Here is a 22,361-nt window from a genome sequence, read left to right as displayed (position 1 = left end):
CATTAATGAATAATAATTTTCAGGTCAGAAAGACTAAATAACTGCAATTATTTTATATAAGCTAGCTCAAAAGAATTTACATTTAGACATCACGCCAGGCCACACAGACTATATATTTTCCACAAGATGATAGTGAAAAACATATTCCTCCAAGTAAAACATTTAAAGACGAGAAGTGCCCAGATCCCACACGCACTCAAAGTTTCACATTAGTTTTACAATTCAACTGGCTAGAACTTCGTTCAAAGGCAAAACCCCATTCTAGCGAGCGTTTTCCATGGCCACACCTAACTGTAGGTAGCAAGGGCACAACTATATCCTGGGAACGTGGAGAATGACTTCATGCATCGTGAACACTGCCCCAACCACTGTGTTAAGATTTAGCAGGCTCATTTGTGCTTTAGTTAGCTGCACATTTTACATTAATCTAAAAGACAAATATAAAAATATCTACAAAAGTCAAACCTTATTAGGTGAATCTACAGATAATGAAATGCAAGTAGCTAAAAAATATACTACCATCCTACATTCATTCTATAAAGCTCACCTACAAGGCAGATTAAAATGCTAACTTTAGATTTATTTTCTACTTTTCTAAACAAGAATAAAATTTAAACTCTGTCAATTATTTTTCAACTAGCATGTACAAGGGATGCAGTCTCAGCAGTAGTCACCAGGCATCACATATGTGTTTTCACAGCTCACGTGTCTCACTCAAAAATGAAATTATGCATTATATTGAATAATGTGATTAACTGTACTTTATGTATTTTGTACATAATTAGCATATCAAAAGCAAAAAGTTTATTTTTGTCTTAAGCTCAATTTAAGCTTTACAGACATATACTAATTCAAGAAAGAAAAATCACAATATTTATTTCAATTTATACTAAATATGCCTCAATGTTCCTAAACACTAATCATTAACTAATTATTTTATATAAATGTATTCTTTAAATTTCTAACAAATACTTTCTGATCTATGCCAATAACTTAAGATAAAATGCATATAACGTCGAGGCTGTTAATAATAGATATCTACACATACATACTTGCATATACATTTTAAAAGTTGTTTCAGTTTAGTGTTTAATGAGTAGAAATAAAAGCAGTGTATAATATATCCTAAGAACTTCCCAGAAACACAGCCTTTGAAAGTTCCTAGGCAGTGCTACAGTACAGCTCAGCGGCAGAGCACTTGCCTTGCACACCTAATGCCTAGGTTCAATCTCTAGCACCACGGAGGGAAAAAAGTCTTAAGAAGAAATATAGTTGAGTCTAAAGTTATAAAAGAATATTAAACATAAATCATTTATTTTCAATCATTAATAAATTTAGATACTACTGCTTAGAAGTCAAAATAATCTGTATGTTGTCAGTTATATAAATTGTCTTGATATCATAAGATATATAAAATTAATCACTCATTTGTTTGTACTTAAGTTTTTCAGCTGTGTTCTCATAAAGATTTTGTAATAAGTATCAGTTATATTTAATCATGACACAATTATTTTTCAATAAAATATCCACATATTTCTGCCAAATTTAATGGCATTTTTTCCTCATATTCCTTGAACTCTCCTTAATACGCAATACTCCATTTCCTTTGCATTAGGAAGATAGTGCCATGCGCATGGTGTTCAGCTCATGCTGCCAATGATCACGGGGGAAGAGTTGACTAAATTTAAACATCAAAATCTGAGGTTTCAAATACCTCATCACTTTCACACAGCTGTGTGCTGTGCGTAAAGTTTAAACTTGAAATGGTAAAGCATGTGAAAACCTATACCAAATGTTGAGAACTGAGCACCAGTGGTCACCGCCTTCAGCTTCGAGAATTCTTGCACCTAAATATGCAGACCTTGTCAGTAGAAGCAGAAGTTGGCCATTACAAAACTAAGATCTTGGAAATAAGGGAAAGACACCAAAGATCATCAACATATGTGGGATCCCAAAGGGGAGACTGTAAGGAATCATACAACTATACACGTAGGCACAAAGTATATCCAACTGGAGCAGAAAAGCAAAAGAATCAACATACTAATACAAGACATAAAATTGAACCATAACAGAGACCTCTGAAGCAAACAGCAGTGCTAATCAAACACTATTTTTAACTTTTTATGAATGAATCATACAGTATGGCTTTTTGACTTCCCCTATCAATATATTGCTACATGGTTATATTTAGGCACACTCCCTCCCTTTCATTCCTCTGCAGCACTGTACTTTTTAAAAAGGTTTAGCCAAGCATCAACGAGAGATGACAAAGCTGTATTGGGTTTTAGTCACTGCAGTACTGACAATCTGGACATTCTTGCAGTGTATATACAGTGTGTACGTGGATATCTACTTCACACACAGCAAACGGGAGGACTGATCGCAGGATCTGAATCGGGAGTACTATATAAAGGCCAAAAACTACCACAGCAAATGAGACAGACCACAGAACATAGGTGCCAAGAAAGCTGTTGCCAGGAAAGATTCTAAAACTCCCTGTCCTTGTTTGCTGCTGGCTTTTAAAATAAGCTAACTGATGCCACTGCAAAATCCATATTATTAATCTCAAAGTATCCTCAAGTATTTAACAACCTCTCTCAGATACAGTAACATCTAGAATCCTGACAGCAGTTTTAAAACCCGGTTTTGCCTGTGTTTAGAGAAACCCCAAGTGCTGCAACAGGACCACATCAAATCTCCAACAGCTCTTAGCTGGTTTTCAGAGTTCCTGTGCCTTTGCTTCCCTCCTCACTGGCCCTGATTCACACCTACTGCTCCTCTGGAAGGCAGACTCAGAGCAAAATCAATTTTTTGCTATTCTCTTCAAAATAATTTCTATTTTCAGTGGTAGAAAACAACAACAAAACTTCAGGAATATAGTGACAGTCATGAACACTGACAGAATTCTCCTGGCCCTATCCTACCCTGCCCTCTACCCATGTACCTTTCTCTTAAACTGGGTCCCAAGCATTATGACACGAGCTTCCAAAAAGGGAAACTGGAAAAGAGGCAAAGATAACATTTTATACAACTCATCTTTGGAGATGGTTGCTAGCAATGTGACCACCATGGGAAGATTGTGAGAGTGCAAACTCCCAAGATGCAACACAAAGTCAACAGCACTGCTCGAACAACTGATGTACCATGGGAAACAACCAAGAATGTACACAGAAGGACCAAAGGACCCTATTATTAAAACTCAAGTTTGCTGTTGTGAAGTTTTAGTGTATTTGTTCCTTAAATTGAAACTCTTAAATCTCTCTTCAACAGAAACTACAGAATGGCAAGAATGACATCCAAAAGTAAAACATAAATCCACAGTTTTGAAACCATGATGTCTGTCAATACATCTAAAATTATAGTAAAACATCTTTTAGAAGTCTGTACTGTACAAGTTCCAACACTTAAGTTAAAAAACAACAAGGGAAATGAAATATTTAGGACTTTAGAAACACATGCAGGGGAACTCAAAAGCCAAGGGAAGAAGTCTGAACTCTAACAATAAGAGCATACCATGCATTGGCAGGCTTGGGGGACTTTGAAGGAGCTGTCAGAACTGGTTCCATGCTGTTTGTTCCTGAACTATTTTCTTTGGTGGTCAATGCAATCATTTTCCGTTGCCTCTGAGAAAGTTTGACTCCATGAGAAATAATTTTTCTAAAAATTAAATTAGAGTAAATCAATTATTTCTACTGGCTTCACTGCTTCTAAGAAATCTCAGTTTCCTAAGAAATCATTGTACTTGAAACAAAAATCAAACCCCTTAGCATTAATGTCTGTTTAATCGAGATCATCGTAACATGTTTTCTATTAATTTTCAATTGTTTCAGTTTATACTGCTGATGATCAAATAATGGTTAAACATGAACCCCCAGAATACCATATTTTTCACAAGACCCCGCATCGGACTTGTGCATTTCTGCAGAAATGAGACTTTATGATCACTTCAGCAACAACTGCCTACTAGCCTTCTAGCACGCAACACCCCACTCCACTGCATTAGTGCATCAGACCAACTCAGTCATTAGCACACAGCTGGCAAACAGCACTGAGATAGGTACCTTTATAATCATTATATCAATTGTATAAAAATAAGAGTAAAGACCCAGTATGTCATTCCAATTCTGTAGCACAGAATACAACACAGACTTTTGTCTTAATATTTTTTAACCAACCCTAAGTTTGACTTTGGTGCTGCGCCATATTTTTGTCTACTTTCTTCTGTTTCCATGATGGTTCTGAAATCCACAACAGGAGGACTCACAGGGCTAAAAGACAAAAATAAATAGATAGATAAAAAAAAGCATTCATTACTTATAATGCCCAACACCAAATTTAACCGTACCTGTAAATTATATGTAAGACTGATGATAATTAATTTGTAGTCTAAGTAATAATTTTGTTAGCTTCAACCAACCTCAAAAAAGGTATTCTGAATGGCAGCTACTCTCATAGATGCGTATATGATTACTCTAAAGTCTTCAAGTTGAGCAATAACCTAAAATTATTCTAATAAAACAAAAGGCAAACAAAAGGAGTCCTACGTCATCTAAATTAGGCAAAAGAACTTACTAAATTCTAATTAAAATCTTATCCTTAAAGATAAATGAAGCTGAAAAATCATTTCATTTTCAAAAACAAATGAAATACTACCATCTATTATTAACAAAAACAGGCACTTTTCAGAAACTATGGCAGTGCTCAACAATACTAAAGAACCCCTCCCACTGGAGGGCGGGCAGATGCATTGTAAGGAAAAAAAACAAAGAGGTCCTGGGGCTATTGGAGTTGCACTGTTAGGGGAAAACAATTCTACAATCTCCAAAAGTAGTTTTTGATACAAGTAAAATCTATGATATAGCTAAGAATAATCCATATTATATATTCAAGACTCATGTATCATTTATTTATTTTCACTAAGAAATTCTGCTGCTAGATGTTTTAAGTCATGGCAGGAAAGCCATATCCATAGCATCTTAGCAATAAGGTTGTCTATGCAAGGCCTGCATAATGACACTACCAGGACACAAGCCAGCACGGGCAGAGGAACTTTCAGAAGGCTCCTCCTACATATGAAAAGCTACAGGCAATAGATGGCTGCTGAGAGCAAGGGAATCAGTTTCCTCTAGGGACAAGCTCCCTGATAGGCTATCCAATCCCAAGCTCTAATCACATGTACATATGAGGAAAACTAAATGAACCTCAGTAGTAAATGTACGTACATAAATACATATGAAGCAATAATAATTACAAAGCTAGAGATCATGAGTTTGAACATGAAAGGCAGGAGTTGTTGTTGAAGAGCAGTGAAAATATGCTAATCCAGTACTGGTGTCTGAAATTCTCAAAATAATAACAATATAAATTAAAAAATTATAAAATATCAGTAGTAAAAATGTTTTAAAACAAAGTCTACTATTATTGTCACTAGGCAATACTTCACATTGATGGAAAATGCTGGTGTACACACTAATATTGAGAATACTACAACTGCTAAGGACTTTGTGAATGTGCATGGTGCTGAAACAGAGAGTCAGTCTCACTGGTGACTTTATACCAGCTATTTTTTAAATGTTTATCAAAATAATTAAAAGATGGTTCTAGGTATCACACAACGTATGTATCACTGAAGATATTATAATAAATATACTTGGAAGAGGGAAGGCTGGTAAGCAACTTTTAAGTTGTAGATGATTTTCTCTGTATAAATTAATACTCTTCATTGAATATATTCACTTGGCTAAAAATATATAGCAATCTTTTAGAGGAGTATGATGAAAACCGTATCCGTAACTGGCCACACCAGGTTGCAACTCGGGTAGGCGATTTTCCCTCTCTGTCCTGTCCTCCACTACAACTATCTGACTGCACTTAAGACCCACGCCATGAGATGGAACATACGTGACACTGCTTGGGTAGCTAAAAACATAAGACTTGATAGGCCACAGGCCTAGGGAAGAGCCAAGCTACTGTCCTGCTAAATGAACAATAAAATGACTCCTTACAACATTCTGCTATACTTATACATGAGTGTCAGCCATCAACATAGAAGCTTCCTCCTGCAGCAGATGGAAACAGACAGAGACCTATGACTGGACCATGTGCAGAGAGGAGACTTGGAAACACCTAGTCTTAACCAAAGCTTCTCCCTGCCCTGCAGGTCTACAGGAACCATGTGAAAGAGGAGGTAGAGATTTTTTAAGAGTCAGGGGGGGTGGAGGAGACCAAGGAAACAGCATCTTCCAGACATAACAGAATTGCTGCACAGATGAACTCACGGGGACTATGGCAGCATGCACAGGACCTCCACAGGTCTAAGCCTGAGAGCGTCCCAGCAGTGAGAGGGGAACATAGGCATGATCTCCCGTACTTAACTCAGAAAGTTAACTCCAACTGACAACTGCTTGCTAAGCAAAAAATAGTTTTCTCCAAATTAAGCACAGACCCCAAAACCAGCAATACATGACCAACACAAATGAACCCAATGGCACTTTGTAGATGTTTTGCCTCATATTGCTTTGTTTGGGCATCTTTTTTTTTAATATTTCTGAACTTTTACTTGTATTATTATAGTTTATGATTTTGTGTTTTTATGGCTTTTGGATTTTGTGTGTATCTGTTATATGTATTTCCTGTGATTTTTCTTTTTTGTTTAATTCTGTTGAATTTTTTTTGTTGCCTGTTTGATTTCTAAAGAAAGAACGCACGCATGGAGTTGGATGGGTAGGGATGTGGGTGAGAATCTGGGAGGAGAAACCATGACCAGAATATATCATATGAAAAAAAATTAAAATAAATAAATAAGAAAAAAGAAAATCCTACCTGCAAGAGCCAGCAACCCAACTGGAAGAGCCTACAGTGTCGACTCTGTTACTGGGAATGAACTGGGGAGCAGATTTAGATGTTGGTGATTTTTCCCATGGTTTGAAATCTTCCCTAGCACATGTAGGAGGTGTACCATTCACATATGGTTTAGTTTTCCCCTGTGAAAAAAAAAGAGAGCCTAAGTTGTAATGGCAAGCCTCTAACTTAGTAGCTTAGTGTGTCTAGTCAGCAACATCCAATCAGCTAACACTTGCCAGTTGTGTTTCCAGGCCCAGCACTTAGCCAGCTCACCCTCATCACTTACTGCAAGCTGCACGGCACACAGGAAAGTAAGTCCACACCTTAAACTTCTCCTCGGACAAATAGCAAACAAACAAAAATACAAGCAGTATATACGATATGAAGCAGTAATATTAAAATTCCTATTTTAGAAATAAAATCCACATTAGACATGAAAATTTGATACAAATGTTTTATAGTCCACTCTAGGATGTAGTATTTTAAGTAATAAATATTGCAATAAAATAATATTGACACTTCAAAAGAGTCTTGAAGTCACAGCTATTGCAGAAGGTTCAACTTCCTTATACTCACTGTCCTGCAGATTAACCTTATGAGAACAACAATTTCCTTCAAAGTTCACTTTGTAAGAAGAACAAATTCATAGTCTCAGAAACTCCTAGATGTTCCAATATGTTTTGTGAATACGGCAAAGGATGCACAAAAATGACTCGATTTCTAAAGATGTAACCGTCTTCCTTCCTGGAGAGAACTGGGGAGCGGCTGAGAAAGCTCCTCAGAGCTAAGGAGGACTGCTGCAGTTGAGAATCATTCCCCCAGCAGCCCAGAGGACCAGGAGAGAAACGGCAAAATGTGAAACCAAGCTTACTATCAAAATTATTTTTTTCTTATAAATTTTATTTTAACAGCCACTTCCTAAAATGTTTCTGGAATTTAGGTACAAATATACCTTTCAGAATTATATTCAACATTCAATGTTATATCAATATGTACAGCATCATTATATTTTATATGCAAAAAGATTAGAATCATAAAGAATTCAAAACTGTACTAAAATTTCTACAATTAGAATAATCATATAATTTATAAAAAACATACTTTATACATATTATTTTTAGTTTTTGTTAACACCAGGGAAGTATGAGAAAATTTGAGAGAATATAATGAAAACGAAGGTAAAATGTAGGCACATCCAACATGGTGTTAAGGAAACAATGCTTTATCATACCAACCTCGATCTTATCTGAATGGAACCCTGCTGTAAAATCAGGTGACTGTAAATCTCTGGGACTACCCACTCCTGCATAGCTTCCTTCAGAGTCTGAGGTCAACAGTTCTGGAAGAGACTCCACAGAATTGGCCTTCCCAGACTTTAATAATCCTAAAATATAAAATAAAATAATAAAATAAAATAAATAAATGTTAAGCAGACATATTAAGCATATATGCATTTCACTCAGTGAGCCAAACTGAAAGCAAGAAGCTTATAGACCCAGACCACAGTAACACTGAAATGACACTCACTACCCCAGCAGCACCTGCTCAGGTTAAGGAGATACAGACATTAAGTGGAAGATCAACATGGAGGAGACAGCAACACAACTGTGGCTCATCCTGCCTCTAAGAACTCATCAATAAATCTCAACAACAGAGAACTCCACAGGATCTGCTTTGAAGAGAGTTAACCTCCTTCCTCAAGAAAGGTAAGAAGGGAAACGAGATGACTGACTCCACAGCAACCTGACCCCTGCTGTCCCTTTTCAGCTATCAAAGCCACTGTGCCAGCAGTCAGCCCAGGAACACAGGCTCCTACCGATCCCACTGGCAGCCTGACAAAGGGTTCCTCAGTTTGTTTTCTATACAAAACAAAAATCTGTCATTTGAAATTTTTAATTAGCTTACCCCCTGAAAGGACCTAAATGCCTCTGTTATCCCTATGTTCAGGTTCACCACGAACATAATACAAAGTAAACTTCTGCTTGATTTCAGGTGATAATTCACACATGTCAGACTAATTAGAATCTATATAGCATGCCAAAAGAAACTTGAAGATGCAGGCATTATCTGAGCTGTAAAAGCTATACAACTGATTAAAAATAAAGTGTGCTGTCTCTTACACATTCAGAAAAGTGCTATCCCGTTAAGGAGCTCATCAGACACATGGTAGCTCTCTTCTGTTGTTCATTACTACAAACAGTTTGGCAATGACATTCAACCTTGCCCCTACTATCATAGGTATTTTAACTAAATTTTTATTTCAGACATTACACTTAAAATTGTATGCTTTACAAACCCACTAAAATCAAGGAAATCAAATAATTGATAGACATGGCAAGCAAATATTTTTGGTCAAAGCAAAACGCTTTAACAGGACCACTTGTCTAATTTTAAGAATCCGCATCCATGTTAGCTCTCCACACAGTCATTTCTGATGACATGTGCCTTGTGCTCAAATCTTCCTTTTGGTCCCCAATTAACTTTCACCCTTTCACCATTATCTGCTTGGGCCCCAGAAATCATGCAACATCAGAATGTATATGGAACTTGGCTCAAGAGAGCAAATACTATCTGTTCCTTCCGTCATCATCACAGATCTTCACAGGCTTTCCAGATTACTTCCTGAACACATCACAGCAGATGTGTTAAGATCAGAGTATGATGATACTGTTGGCGTCTGTCCTTACCTTGTCTCTTATTTGAAGAAGGATTTCTTTGCTGTTTTCCTGCCATGTCTACCAGGCTGAGCTAGCTAGCCTGTGTGATTCAATGATTTCTGTCTGTCTCCCATCTCCTAGAAGTGCATTGGGATTACTTATGTTCCTGCTCTGCATCCAGCTTTGACTTGGGTTCTGAGGATTATAACTCAGGTCCTCACTTTCACAGCTAATGCTTTTACCCACAGAACAACTCCCTAGCCCATGAGAATAAGACTCTAACACACATAAAAATACACACACACACTCAATCGAATCATACTATTTAAATCCAATCAAGTATCTACTTCTTCCTTAAGTCATGAGGTAACTGAAAGATTCCCAGTTTCCTAACTGTCCTACTACTTATCCAGAGGTAAAGCCTTCAACAGAGAATACAAAAATCACAGAACGTTATGCCTGGAAAGACCCTAAAATGTATCTTTTTCATTTCTAGATATTCCTGATTCTGACCGTTAATGCTTCATAAATCAGTCTAGGCAGATAATCTCTCCTATTAAGTAATGGGGGAGTCTCCTCTGTGTGTTGCTTGTATTGGTTAACGAGTAAAAAAACTGCTTTGGCCTGATAGGGAAGAATTTAGGTAGACCGAGAAGACAGAACTGAATTCTGGGAGGAAGAAAGCAGAGTCAGAGGGACACCATGGATCCACGGCTGGAGGTAAACGTGCTGAAACTTTTCTGGTAGGCCATGACCTCGTGGTGATATACAGATTGATAGAAATGGGTTAAATAAAGATGTAGGAGTTAGCCAATAAGAAAGCTAGAGCTAACGGGCCAAGCAGTGTTTTAATTAATACAGTTTTTATGTAGTCATTTCAGGGCTAAACTCGCTGGGTGGCTGGGACAAAGAAGCAGCCAGGCTCTCCTTGCAACAATTAACTATCTTCTATGTTACTTAAATACATTATTCTTAACATTATTTCCTTAATTGTAACAAACATATCAAATACTTCATTTGTAAGATTTGAGCCACAAGGAACACAAGTCAATACACAGGGCAGAGTGCCTGTGAATGCTGTGACAGAAAACACGCCAGGTCATGTCTGGCTGCCATATGTGGGCACACTACCTCCTGAAAGGCCATACTGGAGTCTCCTTACTTGTGGTCATACTAATATTTTGCATAGTTTAAATATAGATAAGATGAATCTAGAATATAGGACAACATATAAAACAACTAGCCTCAATGTCTGAGAAAACAATACAAAACAAATAGCATGGAAGATACTGTTCTAGCTAAGAGATACTAACAAGCAAAGGCAGCAGTGTTAACCTTGACAGAACAAGAAACAGTGGCCAAAACAACACTCTAAAAAGTTTGTTGAGTAACTATGGAACTCTGGATGCAGAAGCTAGCACTGGGTAAAGCTATAGTACTATGTTACCTATCTGATGCTGGTATTGGGGTTTTAGAGGAGAGTGTTCTTAAGAGTTTTACTATAATATTTATGAAAAACAATGTATCTACAGAGTATTCCAGGCAGATAGGCAAAAAACAGCTCTGTCAGCATATGCATTGTGTGTGGAATGTTTAGAGGACAATGGTGGGCAACAGGCAACTAACTGTGCTTCTTACAGAAGATGCAATCTATACAGAGCTGCAATGCAAGAACACTGCCTGGCATGTATGAGGCCCAAGGTCAGTCCTCAGAACCACAGGAAGGAAAGGGTGAGGGGAGAGAAGGAAGAAAATGTGGCAATAAATTAACAGTGAGTCTAAATAGAGTGTAAAGGTGTTCATATGTTGCACGTGTGTGCCTGCATATATCTTCTATATTTTCAGCAACTAATAAAAAATTTCTTGTGATTGGTGAATCATGACGACCTGCATTTGATCCCTGGAGCCCATATAATGGTGAAGGACAGAAATCACTCCTAACAGTTGTCTCTGACCTCCACACACTGACCAGAAATATACTCAAAAATACTAACCTGCCGATGGTGGACTCTGAATAATGTCTGAAAGGTTGTAGCCTCCAGAACTGTCAGAACGCTTCCGCGGCTTCTTTTTAGCTCTTGTTTTTGCCTTCTTGAACATTGTTTCCCTAGGAAAATGCAAACATAGAATCAAAAGCAAAAAGAGTTTGGTCAAGCACAAACTCAAAAGGCAAAGGAACCCTCAGCTTCACCAAGGCAAGATTGAGGACATACATCTGTACCAAGAGGAAGTGAGAACTGAACAGCATCCTGGCTACAAGAAGGAAATCTCAGGTCAAAGACATTTCTATTCATAATAAAACCTTTACCAATAAATAAATAAATAAATAAATGGAACAGCACTGTACACAGGTACTTGAACTGATGGAGGAAGGTCATTGGCTAGTAAAGAAACTGCCTTGGCCCATTTGATAGGCCAGCCTTGAGGTGGGTGGAGTAAACAGAACAGAATGCTGGGAGGAAGAGGAAGTGAGGCAGATGCCTCAGACAGATGCCAGGCCGCTGCTCTCTAGGGCAGACACGATGAAGCAAGCCGCCAGGTCAGACATGCTGAATCTTTCCCGGTAAAACTGGTGCTACACAGATTATTAGAGATGGGTTAAAGCAAGATATGAGAGTTAGCCAGAAGAGCCTAGATATAATGGGCCAGGCAGTGTTTAAGTGAATACAGTTTGTGTGTTGTTATTTTGGGGCATAAGATAGCTGGCAGCTAGGAGCCGGGCAGCAGGAACACAGTCCGCAGCTCCTTCAACAACGAAATATAATCTTCAAATAAAAACATTCTGTGCTGGGGTGTGTGTGTGTGTGTGTGTGTGTGTGTGTGTGTGTGCCTGTGTGTATGTGTTTGTGAGATGCATGCTTGTTTGTACAATGTGAAGGCATCAGGGGTCCTACTCCATCACCTTCTACCATATTCCCTGAAGACAAGATCTCTCACTAAATCTGGAGCTCTCAATGTTTGCTTGTATTTATTACTTCACACTAACACCTAGGCCCCTGCCTTGAGTCTGCAGCCTGTCTGGCCAGCAAGCCCCAGAGAACCTCCTGTGTCTCACCTCTCAGGGCTGTTGGACTATGAGGACTATGGCCAGCCCTGGGTTTTAAGGGTGGGCTGAGGTCCCAGCTCAGATCCTCAGGCTTGTGCAGCAGTGTTCCTTCCCATGGAAACACCTCCGCAGCCTTTGTGGTAGTTTCTCTACAGTATTTGAGTGAATGTTAACTTGAATTAAATACTATAAATCAGGAAAGGGAAAGTAAGTATCTGTGAGTGCAACAACTGTCTTATTTTAATGAAATAATTAATATCTCATTATATACTACGGTTCTGCAAGTCAGCTGTGAATATATCATTTTGTGGCAGTTAATGAGTTATTTAACTCCATGAACTTTATAATTTAATATTGTGTTATACATTTTAGGACAATATGTGTAACTTCTACTGTACAAAATGATACCACATCAGGAAAAAAGTTTGTCTAGCGTAGATGACTTCAACACCCAAAGACTTTACCTACCAACTTATTTGTCCCACAGAAATAAGTAATTCTATGATGTGAGCCGAAAATACTAATAAGGTATTAGCCTAAAATACTAATTAGGCATTTATTCTATGCAGAGGTTGTCAAAATTGTTAGAACCACATCTTGTTGATGGACTCCCAAATCTCAATCTCTGTGGATCACTGTTGGGATCTGATTATGAAATATCCTCCCATAGACACAGTGGCCCCAGATAGAGTAAGGCTCAAACGTAGGGTCACAGGCAAGACTTTCATAATAAAGAGTCCAATTTCATCAAAGGATTAACAATTTTATGAGTTTACATCTATTCAGAAGTAAGGTTCTAACTGGAGAAATAAGATCACTGGAGCATTTCTTGGAAGAGTGTATTGTGTCCTGTCCTTCTCTCTCTCCTTGGCCTTACGAGGTGAGCAGCCTTGCTCTGCCATGCCAGCTGGACATGAACAAATCCTCGGAAGCTGGAGGACAGAGCAAACCCTTTAACCTTTCACTGATTTTTCTCAGGGATTTTTTCACAATGCCAAAAAGCTAGAGTATTGACCATCTACTGAAGCAACTGAAGCAATCAGGGTCTACAGAGGACTCCTGAAAAAATGTCACCCCATCTCTGGCTACTGCATTCCTCTCCGGACGCCCTCTAGTTCAGTCTGAGTACAAACATGTAGTCTCCTACCAAGATGGAGGAGAGACAATAACTTGGCTGAACGGGGTTTAGAAAGAGCTGGGACCCATTTGTCCTAATCTTCATGAGCCCGGCTGCCATGAACATCAAGCGTTTCCAAAACAATTTCAAGCATTGTGCCGTCATTACTCTAGAGCCACTACTTTCCAGCCAACACCAGGCTCATCTCCTGACCACTGCTCACTGCTGCCCCCTCTGCTGTTCTTCCACTCCAGTGCAGCAGCATGCCTTTTTAAGTGCCTTTGCCATAACTCCAGGAGGTTTGGAAGAGAGCATTAAGACAAAAGCACTTGACTAACCTGTATGCCTATCTGAAGGCTACCGTATTTTTATACTTACATGTTAAACAGTTTAGATTTAAAATAACAATCATGTATAATGTATTATCTCAAAACAAAACTGCATATTCTTACTTTCTATATCAGAATTTCTCAATTTATAATTCCAATATTAATATAAAATGTCAAATGTCCAACAGGGTAAGGAAGACGAGAAAGAGGGAAAGAAAAAAGAGAACAATGCTTACGAGTGATTTGGTTCCATATTTATTTCTTCTTTGAAAAAGACATCTCCATCCTCTACTTGCATGTAGCTAATATCTGGTCCATCTTGGTATGGTGTAATGACTCTTCTCTCCATTGCTGGAATCTACAGAATGAAACATAACACTTTTTAAATACAAAATTTGTGAAGATTTATAAAAATTGATAAAATGTACCACTTATAATGTCAAGTGGTAACATTAACTAGAAAAAGTCTAGGATACCTAACAATTCAAATACAATGGGGAAAATTTTTTAATAGATTCAATAAAAAGCATATTACATAAAATTGTTGGTGGTGGGGGCTGAAAGGCAACTCTGCTTTCTTTAAGTGTAGGCTGATCCATCTCTCAGGAGTCATGTGACTCCATGCTCTGTACTGTTCTGGCCTTTCGAACTAAAACTTTGAAACAGCAATTTTTATTATAAAGAAATTATAAGAGATGTATTAATTTTATTATGCCTCAATTTTGATTTTCACACTTACCTGAGACTTGAAAGAAATGCTAGGTTCTAGTTTCTAAAAGTTAATGTATTTGCATTCACTATGAAACTATTCCATTGTCATGTCTGGTCTAATACCCTGTTTTTAAAGGTAATTCCATAGCTTACAAAATTTGTACTGAGAAAACAAAAATATTACCATTTTTCGGTAAAATATGGAAAGATCCTTCAAAACATCCTCACTTAACACATCAAGAGACCTGAAAAAAAGAAAGTAAAATTCTAGCTTAGGACTCAAATTTAGCAGCTATCAAGATTTTCAAGTATGTTAATTTCAAATTGTCAAATAAATAACAAAGTTCTTTTTCAAGTTTACATACACTAGCTATAAGAATTCCTTTTGAAATAGGTATAGTTATATGCTATAAATTTTAGGTAACCAGCAAACACATTATATAAATATCTTGATAAAACTAAAGCAAGTCTTTGGAATGGGAACAAATAAAATCTTTTCAACTGCAACATGATACCAGATATTCATTTCTCAACCTTCTTCCCTAACTGTAAAGACCAACTGTGTAAAGAGTGCTGCAATAACAGAACACTGCCTTAAGCACCAGGGCATCCAGGTATGCGGGGTATCCTCGCATTATCACTGCTCTCAATTACCTCCATGACCAAGAGGACCTCACTTTGCTTCTGTGTCTTAACATCTTCCAGAATAAAATGAAGTTTGGATTACTTCAATTATATTCAACATGAATTAAAGTCTCAAAGGTTCCAGAAGGTATTTTAGGCATCAGTGAAAATTTAAAACAAGGTTTACATTATTTGTGTTTGTGTAGTTGTTTTATATATACAAAGTAATAAGCATACATACACATGCATTATGTTGTTTTTAAAGCTATTTCTACAACTAGTACAAAGCAACTTTCATATGCAAATTTGTACCATAAGTTTCAGCACCTGTAGGATAATTACTTACATTAGGTTGCAATGCTAAGTAAATTTTGTTACAGTCCTCCTTTTCTTAATATTTCTGTACGTTTTGTTTTTACTCTTAGCAAACACATACCTGGTTAAGAACAGTTAACTTGACCTACACAGTTATGCTTGTCTACTCAGAGACATCACCACAGCAGGTGCTATCCCCAAGTGACTCAGAGGAAACATCTGTCTCAGGATAACAGAAAACCATGTGATAGAGCATTTTCCATGATATTAGTTTTGAAAATATTGGTATTTGTTTTGTTTTTTGGTAGCCTCTTATCTGACAAACTGAATGAGATTGATTAATTTGACAATACAGAAAAATAAACCTGCTCAAGAGAATCACTAATGTCAGAAATGAAACTAAATCTAGAAATATAATCAGCTTCTAATATATTTTTTAATTTAATTTGAATTTTAAAAATTTAATCAAAAAAAAAAATGCTTAAATGGCAACAAAATTGTCTTTAAGTCAGTCCTAGCTGGTGATTATTAAGACCATTCATGATTCAGCTCAAGAGAAAAACAGAACACTTTATTTCAGTGTTTTAAAAAAATGTTAATTAAAAATCATGTTTAATTTGCAAAGTGGATAGGTAAGTTGTTATCATTAGCTTTGCTTTGTTTATTCATTTCACTGTTGTTGCTTTGATAAACATCTCACTATATAGCCTTGTCTGGTCTAGAGTTTGCTATGTAGACCAAGCTGACCTTGAACTCACAGAGATCCACTTGCCTCTGCCTTCAGAGTGCTAAGATTAAGGGCATGTACCTCCATGTCATTTGCTACCATCTGTAATGACCAAGATTTTCTCAGCTCTTGCCACCCAAATTAAAAAGGACAAAAGTTCTCCAAGTCTTCTCATTTGAAAACAAGAATATTAAGAAAAACTAAGTATGTGAAAATTAACCAGTCTATGTACCATTTTTAGAAAAATGTCCAGTATATATAAAATACTGAATATTAATTATTATAACTTATCATACAAAATAAAAAACTACATATATATGTGTGTATATATAAAATTATTTTAAGTAGTATTAGCTACTACTATTATTATTTTTGAAATAAAACAAAGAGAAGATAAATTATCTTAAATATCTTAAAATGCAAACTGACAGCAAAGATTCCAATTCCAAAAATCTTCACTCACAAATGTAGCCTCATTTTTCTGACCACTGACTTAGCAGTGAGAAGTAATATTTTATCTTCTTTAGGTGCAAAATTTTTCATTAAAAACAAAAAACAAAAAAATTCAAGTGTAAATAGGCCTGGTACACATACAGAATCCTAATGAGTAGGGAGCATAAAACTGTCCCTGGTCACATAACCAAAACCTGCCTCATTAAAAAAATAATTTTTAAATTATTGTTAGAAACACTGGAAGTTTCCATGGTACCTCTAATCCTGAAAGTGATGGTTCCTTAGCATTTGTCAAATTCTTCCCACCTTGGTAAATATATATTCAATTTTAAAGTCCAAGTGCCTCTTTTATTTATATACAAACATCTGTTGGTGCAAAAATCATACAGCATAGAAACCCAACCAACCTTGCTTCAAGTAAGGCTGCCATATTCAGCCCTATGAACTGTAAACAAGACAGTTTCAACTGCTCAGCATTGTACATTGCTGCGAACTCCAGCAACATAACAGCATTCTTAAGGGTAACTACAGAGAAAAAAGATTTGCAAAATTAGATGAAAAGGATTTATTTTAACAAGTGAAATACTTGCATTTTAAAGTTACACAATTCAAACACTTAAAACAAGAAAACAATCTCTAAACAAAGAAATGAATGCTGAGATGAATACAGAAATGAGTTTTATTACGGTATGCTAAAGTAAGTTTAACTGACTGGTTTCAAAGGGAAAAAAGCTTGGACACACAAAAATTTTAGAGAAAACAAAATACGGAAGGGGGATTAGTGTTAGCTGAAAGCAAATACATAAGAACTACTATTCTTCCCCACAAAAGCCTTGAATATTTTTCACTTTCACCAGCGAACACTCCTTTCCATTCATGTAGCACAAACATCTAAAACACTAAAAAGACAGGTGGGCATGGCAGTGCACACCCTGTAATCCAGCACTCAGGCCGAGGAGGGCTTCTATGCATTCACCAGTCTGGGCTACATACATAGATCTTGTCTCAGAACTGACAACCACAAACTAAACAGGTATTTTGAGTAGAAGAAACTGACAGACATTGTGAAATTTAACTGATCTATAGTATTGTCCATGCCAGTGCATAAGACTACACAAGAGCCCAGGATTCCCACGCTTCGTGATGTTCTATGGCACACATTATTCTGCTAGAAACCCTCTAAGAATATTCTATCTGCTTGTAACTACAGCTACCTAAATCTGTCATCTTCTTCTTATACTAAGGTCCAGTCAAGAGAAGAATAAGCTGCTTTCTACAGTCGGTCTTCAGTCTTCTCCCATTTCGTTTTTCTTCCTCCCCCAAACTGTCAAAAGTTAAAATCATAGTCAATAATAGTCGCAGTCTCCCTCTGCCTATGCTAAAACTGCAACCAATGATGATATCATCTCAGAAAATGAAAGCAGATCACACAAAAGCTCTGTGAACTGCTCATGTGGAAATGATGTACGCAATGACTGAACACACTTCCATGAGCCCTTCTGCTAGGAATTCATCCACCAGCTAAAGCAACTGTGCAGCAAAGACTAGGAAAAAATATCCGAGGAGGTCAGCAGGGACCACTGAGCGAACGGAAACATCTAGATATATACCGTACAACTATGCCACAGTAAGTCCTTTACAGTAGCGTCTTTTCTTGATTATGGAAAGAAAATCAGGGCTATTTTCCTATTGCTAATCAAGGAAAAGACAGTACACAACACTTAAAAAGAAAGTCAGGCAAGCTCCTATCCAAAAAAAAAAAAAAATTAACAGAACTTCTTCCATATTTCCCAAAGCAGCCATGAACAGAAACACAAAACTTGAACATAAGGTTACGCCTTTCTTATCAGAATAAACAAAATTATCTAAATAAAGACGTGAGAACCAAACGGTGGAAAAATGAAAAACACATGGCCTGCAGAGCTAAGTCATTTCTACAGTTTGAAGAAGTGGAGCACAAATGGCAAACCACACATAAAAATTAATATTTACTTTCTAAGTTGAGTATTTGTTTTTTGTTTGTTTTTGAGGTGGAATCTCACTTATATAGCTCTGGAACTCTCTATGTAGACCAAGAGCTCTGGCCTGAATCTCTCTATATAGACCAGGATGACTTCAAACTCACAAAGACACACCTGCCTCTGCCTCCCAAGTGCTGGAAATTAAGGTGTGTGCCACCATGCCCAACGATCTTGAGTTTTTTGAAAAGCAGACACACATAACAATGATGTTCTACCATAATGGAAAACAAAGCTAACACAACAAAGCAGACTGCATTATTCTGAAGACACGGCAGTTCTAATTCTGATACTCACGTTTTTCAGTCAATGCTCCTTCACAGGCTTCCTTTAATCTAGTTATGAGAAGCTGATCAGCCACTACAAGAACACTACAAATAAAATCCACATTTTGAGACTCTAACAAGAAGAAAAAAAGAAAAAAAAATACTGTTATTCTGTAACCATTTTAACTAGGAAAAAGCAAAAAGTTAAGCCATAAAGAGGTTTATGATTCTCTTCTACATGTCAGACAACTACAACAAATTGTGAACTCATCAAATAATCTATACCATTCAAGTGGACAACAAGAAAAAAAATTCCCTAAAATGCCTTGAAATTTAAAGTTCTCTTCCTATTACTATGATTAAAACCCCAACTAAAGCAGCTCAGAACAAAAGGTTTACTCTGGCTTGTAGTTCAACATACAGTCTATCACAGCAGAGGGAGTCAGGGCAACATGATGGAGGAAGGTCATTGGTTAATTAATAAAGAAACTGCTTGGCCCTGATAGGTTAGAACATAGGTGGGTGGAGTAAACAGAACAGAATGCTGGGAGGAAGAGGAAGTGAGCTCAGATGCCATGGTCCCTTCTTCCGGACAGATGCGATGAAGCTCCGACCCAGGATGGATGTAGGCTAGAATCTTCCCGGTAAGCGCACCTCGGTGCTACACACATTAATAGAAATGGGCCAGGCAGTGTTTAAATGAATACAGTTTGCGTGTTGTTATTTCGGGGCATAAGCTAGCCAGGCGGCTGGGAGCAGGGCAGCAGGAATGCAACCCGCAGCTCCTTCAACAGCAACAGGAGACTGAAGAAGTTGGCAACATTGCTGCCAGTGAGAAGAAAGTAATGGATGCATACTCCTGCTCAGCCCCCTGTTCTATTCAGACAATCCAGGACCCCAATCCAGGGAATACAGCCCCAGTGGATGGTTCTTCCTGTCTTCATTAGCATAATTAGGATAATCCCTAGCAGGCACACACGTCCAGAGGCCGGTCCATCTCCCTCCAGTTAACTCTACATTTTGTTAAGTTGACAGTAACATTAACCACAGCCATACTGGGCTTATACATTCCCACAATGGGACCATAAAATCATCAACCTGAAGAGATTATTTCAGTGCAAAAGGCTACTAGAATGTCTGACTTGTTTATGATTTCCCATTCCAGTAAGAAATATTCCTAAAACTAACAAATAGAGAGTCAAGTCTCCCGTGCTTCTGTGGAGCACTGCAGAGTCATGTACAGATTCAAGCACTAACTATACTTAGTAGTCTGGCATAAAAAAATAAATAAGAAAAAGTTGGGAGAAGAAAATGTTGGGAGATACACAGAGGGAGTTGGAGGGGAAAAGCAGGGTTGAAGATGATCATATTTCATTATACATATACATGAAATTCTCAAGAATAAAAACTTCAATTAAAAAAGCAAAATACCATAAACATAGCCACACACCAAACAACAATCGTAGAAATGTATTTTTTTCCCTGATGACACATTTTACATCAGTAACAGACCTATGATGATGGCACGCAATATTATAAAAAGATATGATGACAACAGAACAAAATAGGCTATAAAAAGGCTATAAAAATCTATTTTTGAGTAATAATGACAGTGAGTTAGAATGAAACAGGACTGTCCTGAGAGTAAAATTCTTCCCTAAAACTAGAAAATTAGAAAATCACTTTTTCTGAACATAGCAAGGTCTGGCTGGATGGCTGAGTTAGTTAACCTGCTTATCACCAAGTGTGACAACCTCAGTTTCAGTTTCCAAGATCCACAGGGTGGAGGGAGAGAACCAACTCCAAAAATTGATTCTGACCTCCAGCACCAGGGTATCTGACTCATCTAGTCTCTAGGGGAACCCGCATACACACACACACACGAAGTAAAGAAAGAGAATATTTCCATTTAAAACAGTGGCAAAAAGAATTCTGAGAATAATTAATATGATAAAAGTAGTAACTGCAAATCCTATACGTAAAAAACTATGGCTGCACCCCCGTGCCCTACACTCAGGACACTGCTAAAATGGCCGCTTTCTCACATTAATCTACAGGTAAAAATACTGTACAATATAAAAATGGTGACAAGGGCACAATTTTAAATTTTAACAAACAACAGATATGTACTTTAGAAATGAGTAATTTATTGGATGTGAATACCTCAGTTTTCAAAAAGAAATACATATATATATATATATCTTTTTAAAATATATTATTCATTTCAAATACATAAATAATAAGTATATATTTTAAAGTCTCAGTTACACATCAAATACACAAATACAGAATCTCACTCTCAGTCAAACACATCTGAACAGACCACCCAGATTTCCTCATGCAGACTGGGGTACTTCCTATAAGATGTGTCTATTGTCAGAAAACTACCCTGCTATGGACACTTGCCTTCGAACACAATTTGGTTCTCCCCAGCTAGACTGTGATTTCTTGCAAAGAGGGACTTTTCACTTTAAAATATCCTTAGTGTATATCTGTGCCTAAAAACTAATGGCATAATGAACCCCACGAATGTTCGCTCAGAACCACAGCAAATAAGACTCACAAAGCATGAGTTCTTCTCAACAATGGGAACAAATTAGTTTCTTCACGAACTTCCTTCTAGTCCACCTGTTTCACTGCTGACATGTTATTAGAAGAGGGAAAGTTCATAGAAAATTTGTCAAAAATTACACTCCTTGTATTCACAATCCTAACATAGAGGAAGTTAGAGAGATGAAACTTCTAACACTAATTTTAACCATAACACATGGTTCTAAAAAGAATGATTCAGGGCAATGAAAATCTAATTTTTCTGCTTGATTATTATTTGTAATAATCTGTTACTTATTTTAAATGAAGCTTCTACAGACAATATAAGAGGGGGCTATGGTTCATGTAGACTTTATCATTCTCCTATTGTAGCAAAACCAGCTAAATTTCTTTGTGCTCGTACCTCTTATGACCACAGCTTCATCAGTATAGAGGTAGTCCACAATAACTCTCAGAATCTCAGACTGTATTGGCATTTCCAAGGCTGCACATCTGGAGGCCTATGAGCGCATAAGACAAAATCAACTCATTAATCTGAAACAACAAACTACTACCATATTGTTAGATGATTTGCTAGCATAAAAACTTTGGACAGGAAATCACATCAAAGACCCTTGGAAGAATTTATAAAATACAAATCTAAAATAAGACACTTAATTTTAAAACATAACATTAAAAAAGAAACACAGAAAATTCAGAAAACAA

At 37.1% G+C, this 22,361-nt stretch overlaps 1 protein-coding gene across 2 annotated transcripts in view; it reads right to left on the bottom strand.

Moving 5' to 3' along the window:
• Positions 1-22,361, bottom strand: part of Ibtk (inhibitor of Bruton tyrosine kinase) — a 68,026-nt gene that overhangs the window by 15,388 nt on the left and 30,277 nt on the right. For both annotated transcript variants that reach the window (XM_050118897.1, XM_050118898.1), the window contains exons 16-25: positions 22,060-22,156; positions 19,138-19,239; positions 17,230-17,347; positions 14,888-14,948; positions 14,229-14,350; positions 11,495-11,607; positions 8,079-8,227; positions 6,823-6,983; positions 4,176-4,268; positions 3,514-3,657 (exon numbers count right to left, since the gene is read on the bottom strand). In XM_050118897.1, coding sequence (XP_049974854.1) covers positions 3,514-3,657; positions 4,176-4,268; positions 6,823-6,983; positions 8,079-8,227; positions 11,495-11,607; positions 14,229-14,350; positions 14,888-14,948; positions 17,230-17,347; positions 19,138-19,239; positions 22,060-22,156 — 1,160 coding nt within the window. The remainder of the gene's footprint in view (positions 1-3,513; positions 3,658-4,175; positions 4,269-6,822; positions 6,984-8,078; positions 8,228-11,494; positions 11,608-14,228; positions 14,351-14,887; positions 14,949-17,229; positions 17,348-19,137; positions 19,240-22,059; positions 22,157-22,361) is intronic.

This window comes from Alexandromys fortis, unplaced genomic scaffold (genome assembly GCF_014885135.2).
Source record: "Alexandromys fortis isolate MF-2015 unplaced genomic scaffold, M_Fortis_MF-2015_v1.1 scaffold_164, whole genome shotgun sequence".
Taxonomy (NCBI): domain Eukaryota; kingdom Metazoa; phylum Chordata; class Mammalia; order Rodentia; family Cricetidae; genus Alexandromys; species Alexandromys fortis.
The sequence above is the reverse complement of the archived record's forward strand: the minus strand, read 5'-3'. Positions and strand labels throughout refer to the sequence as shown.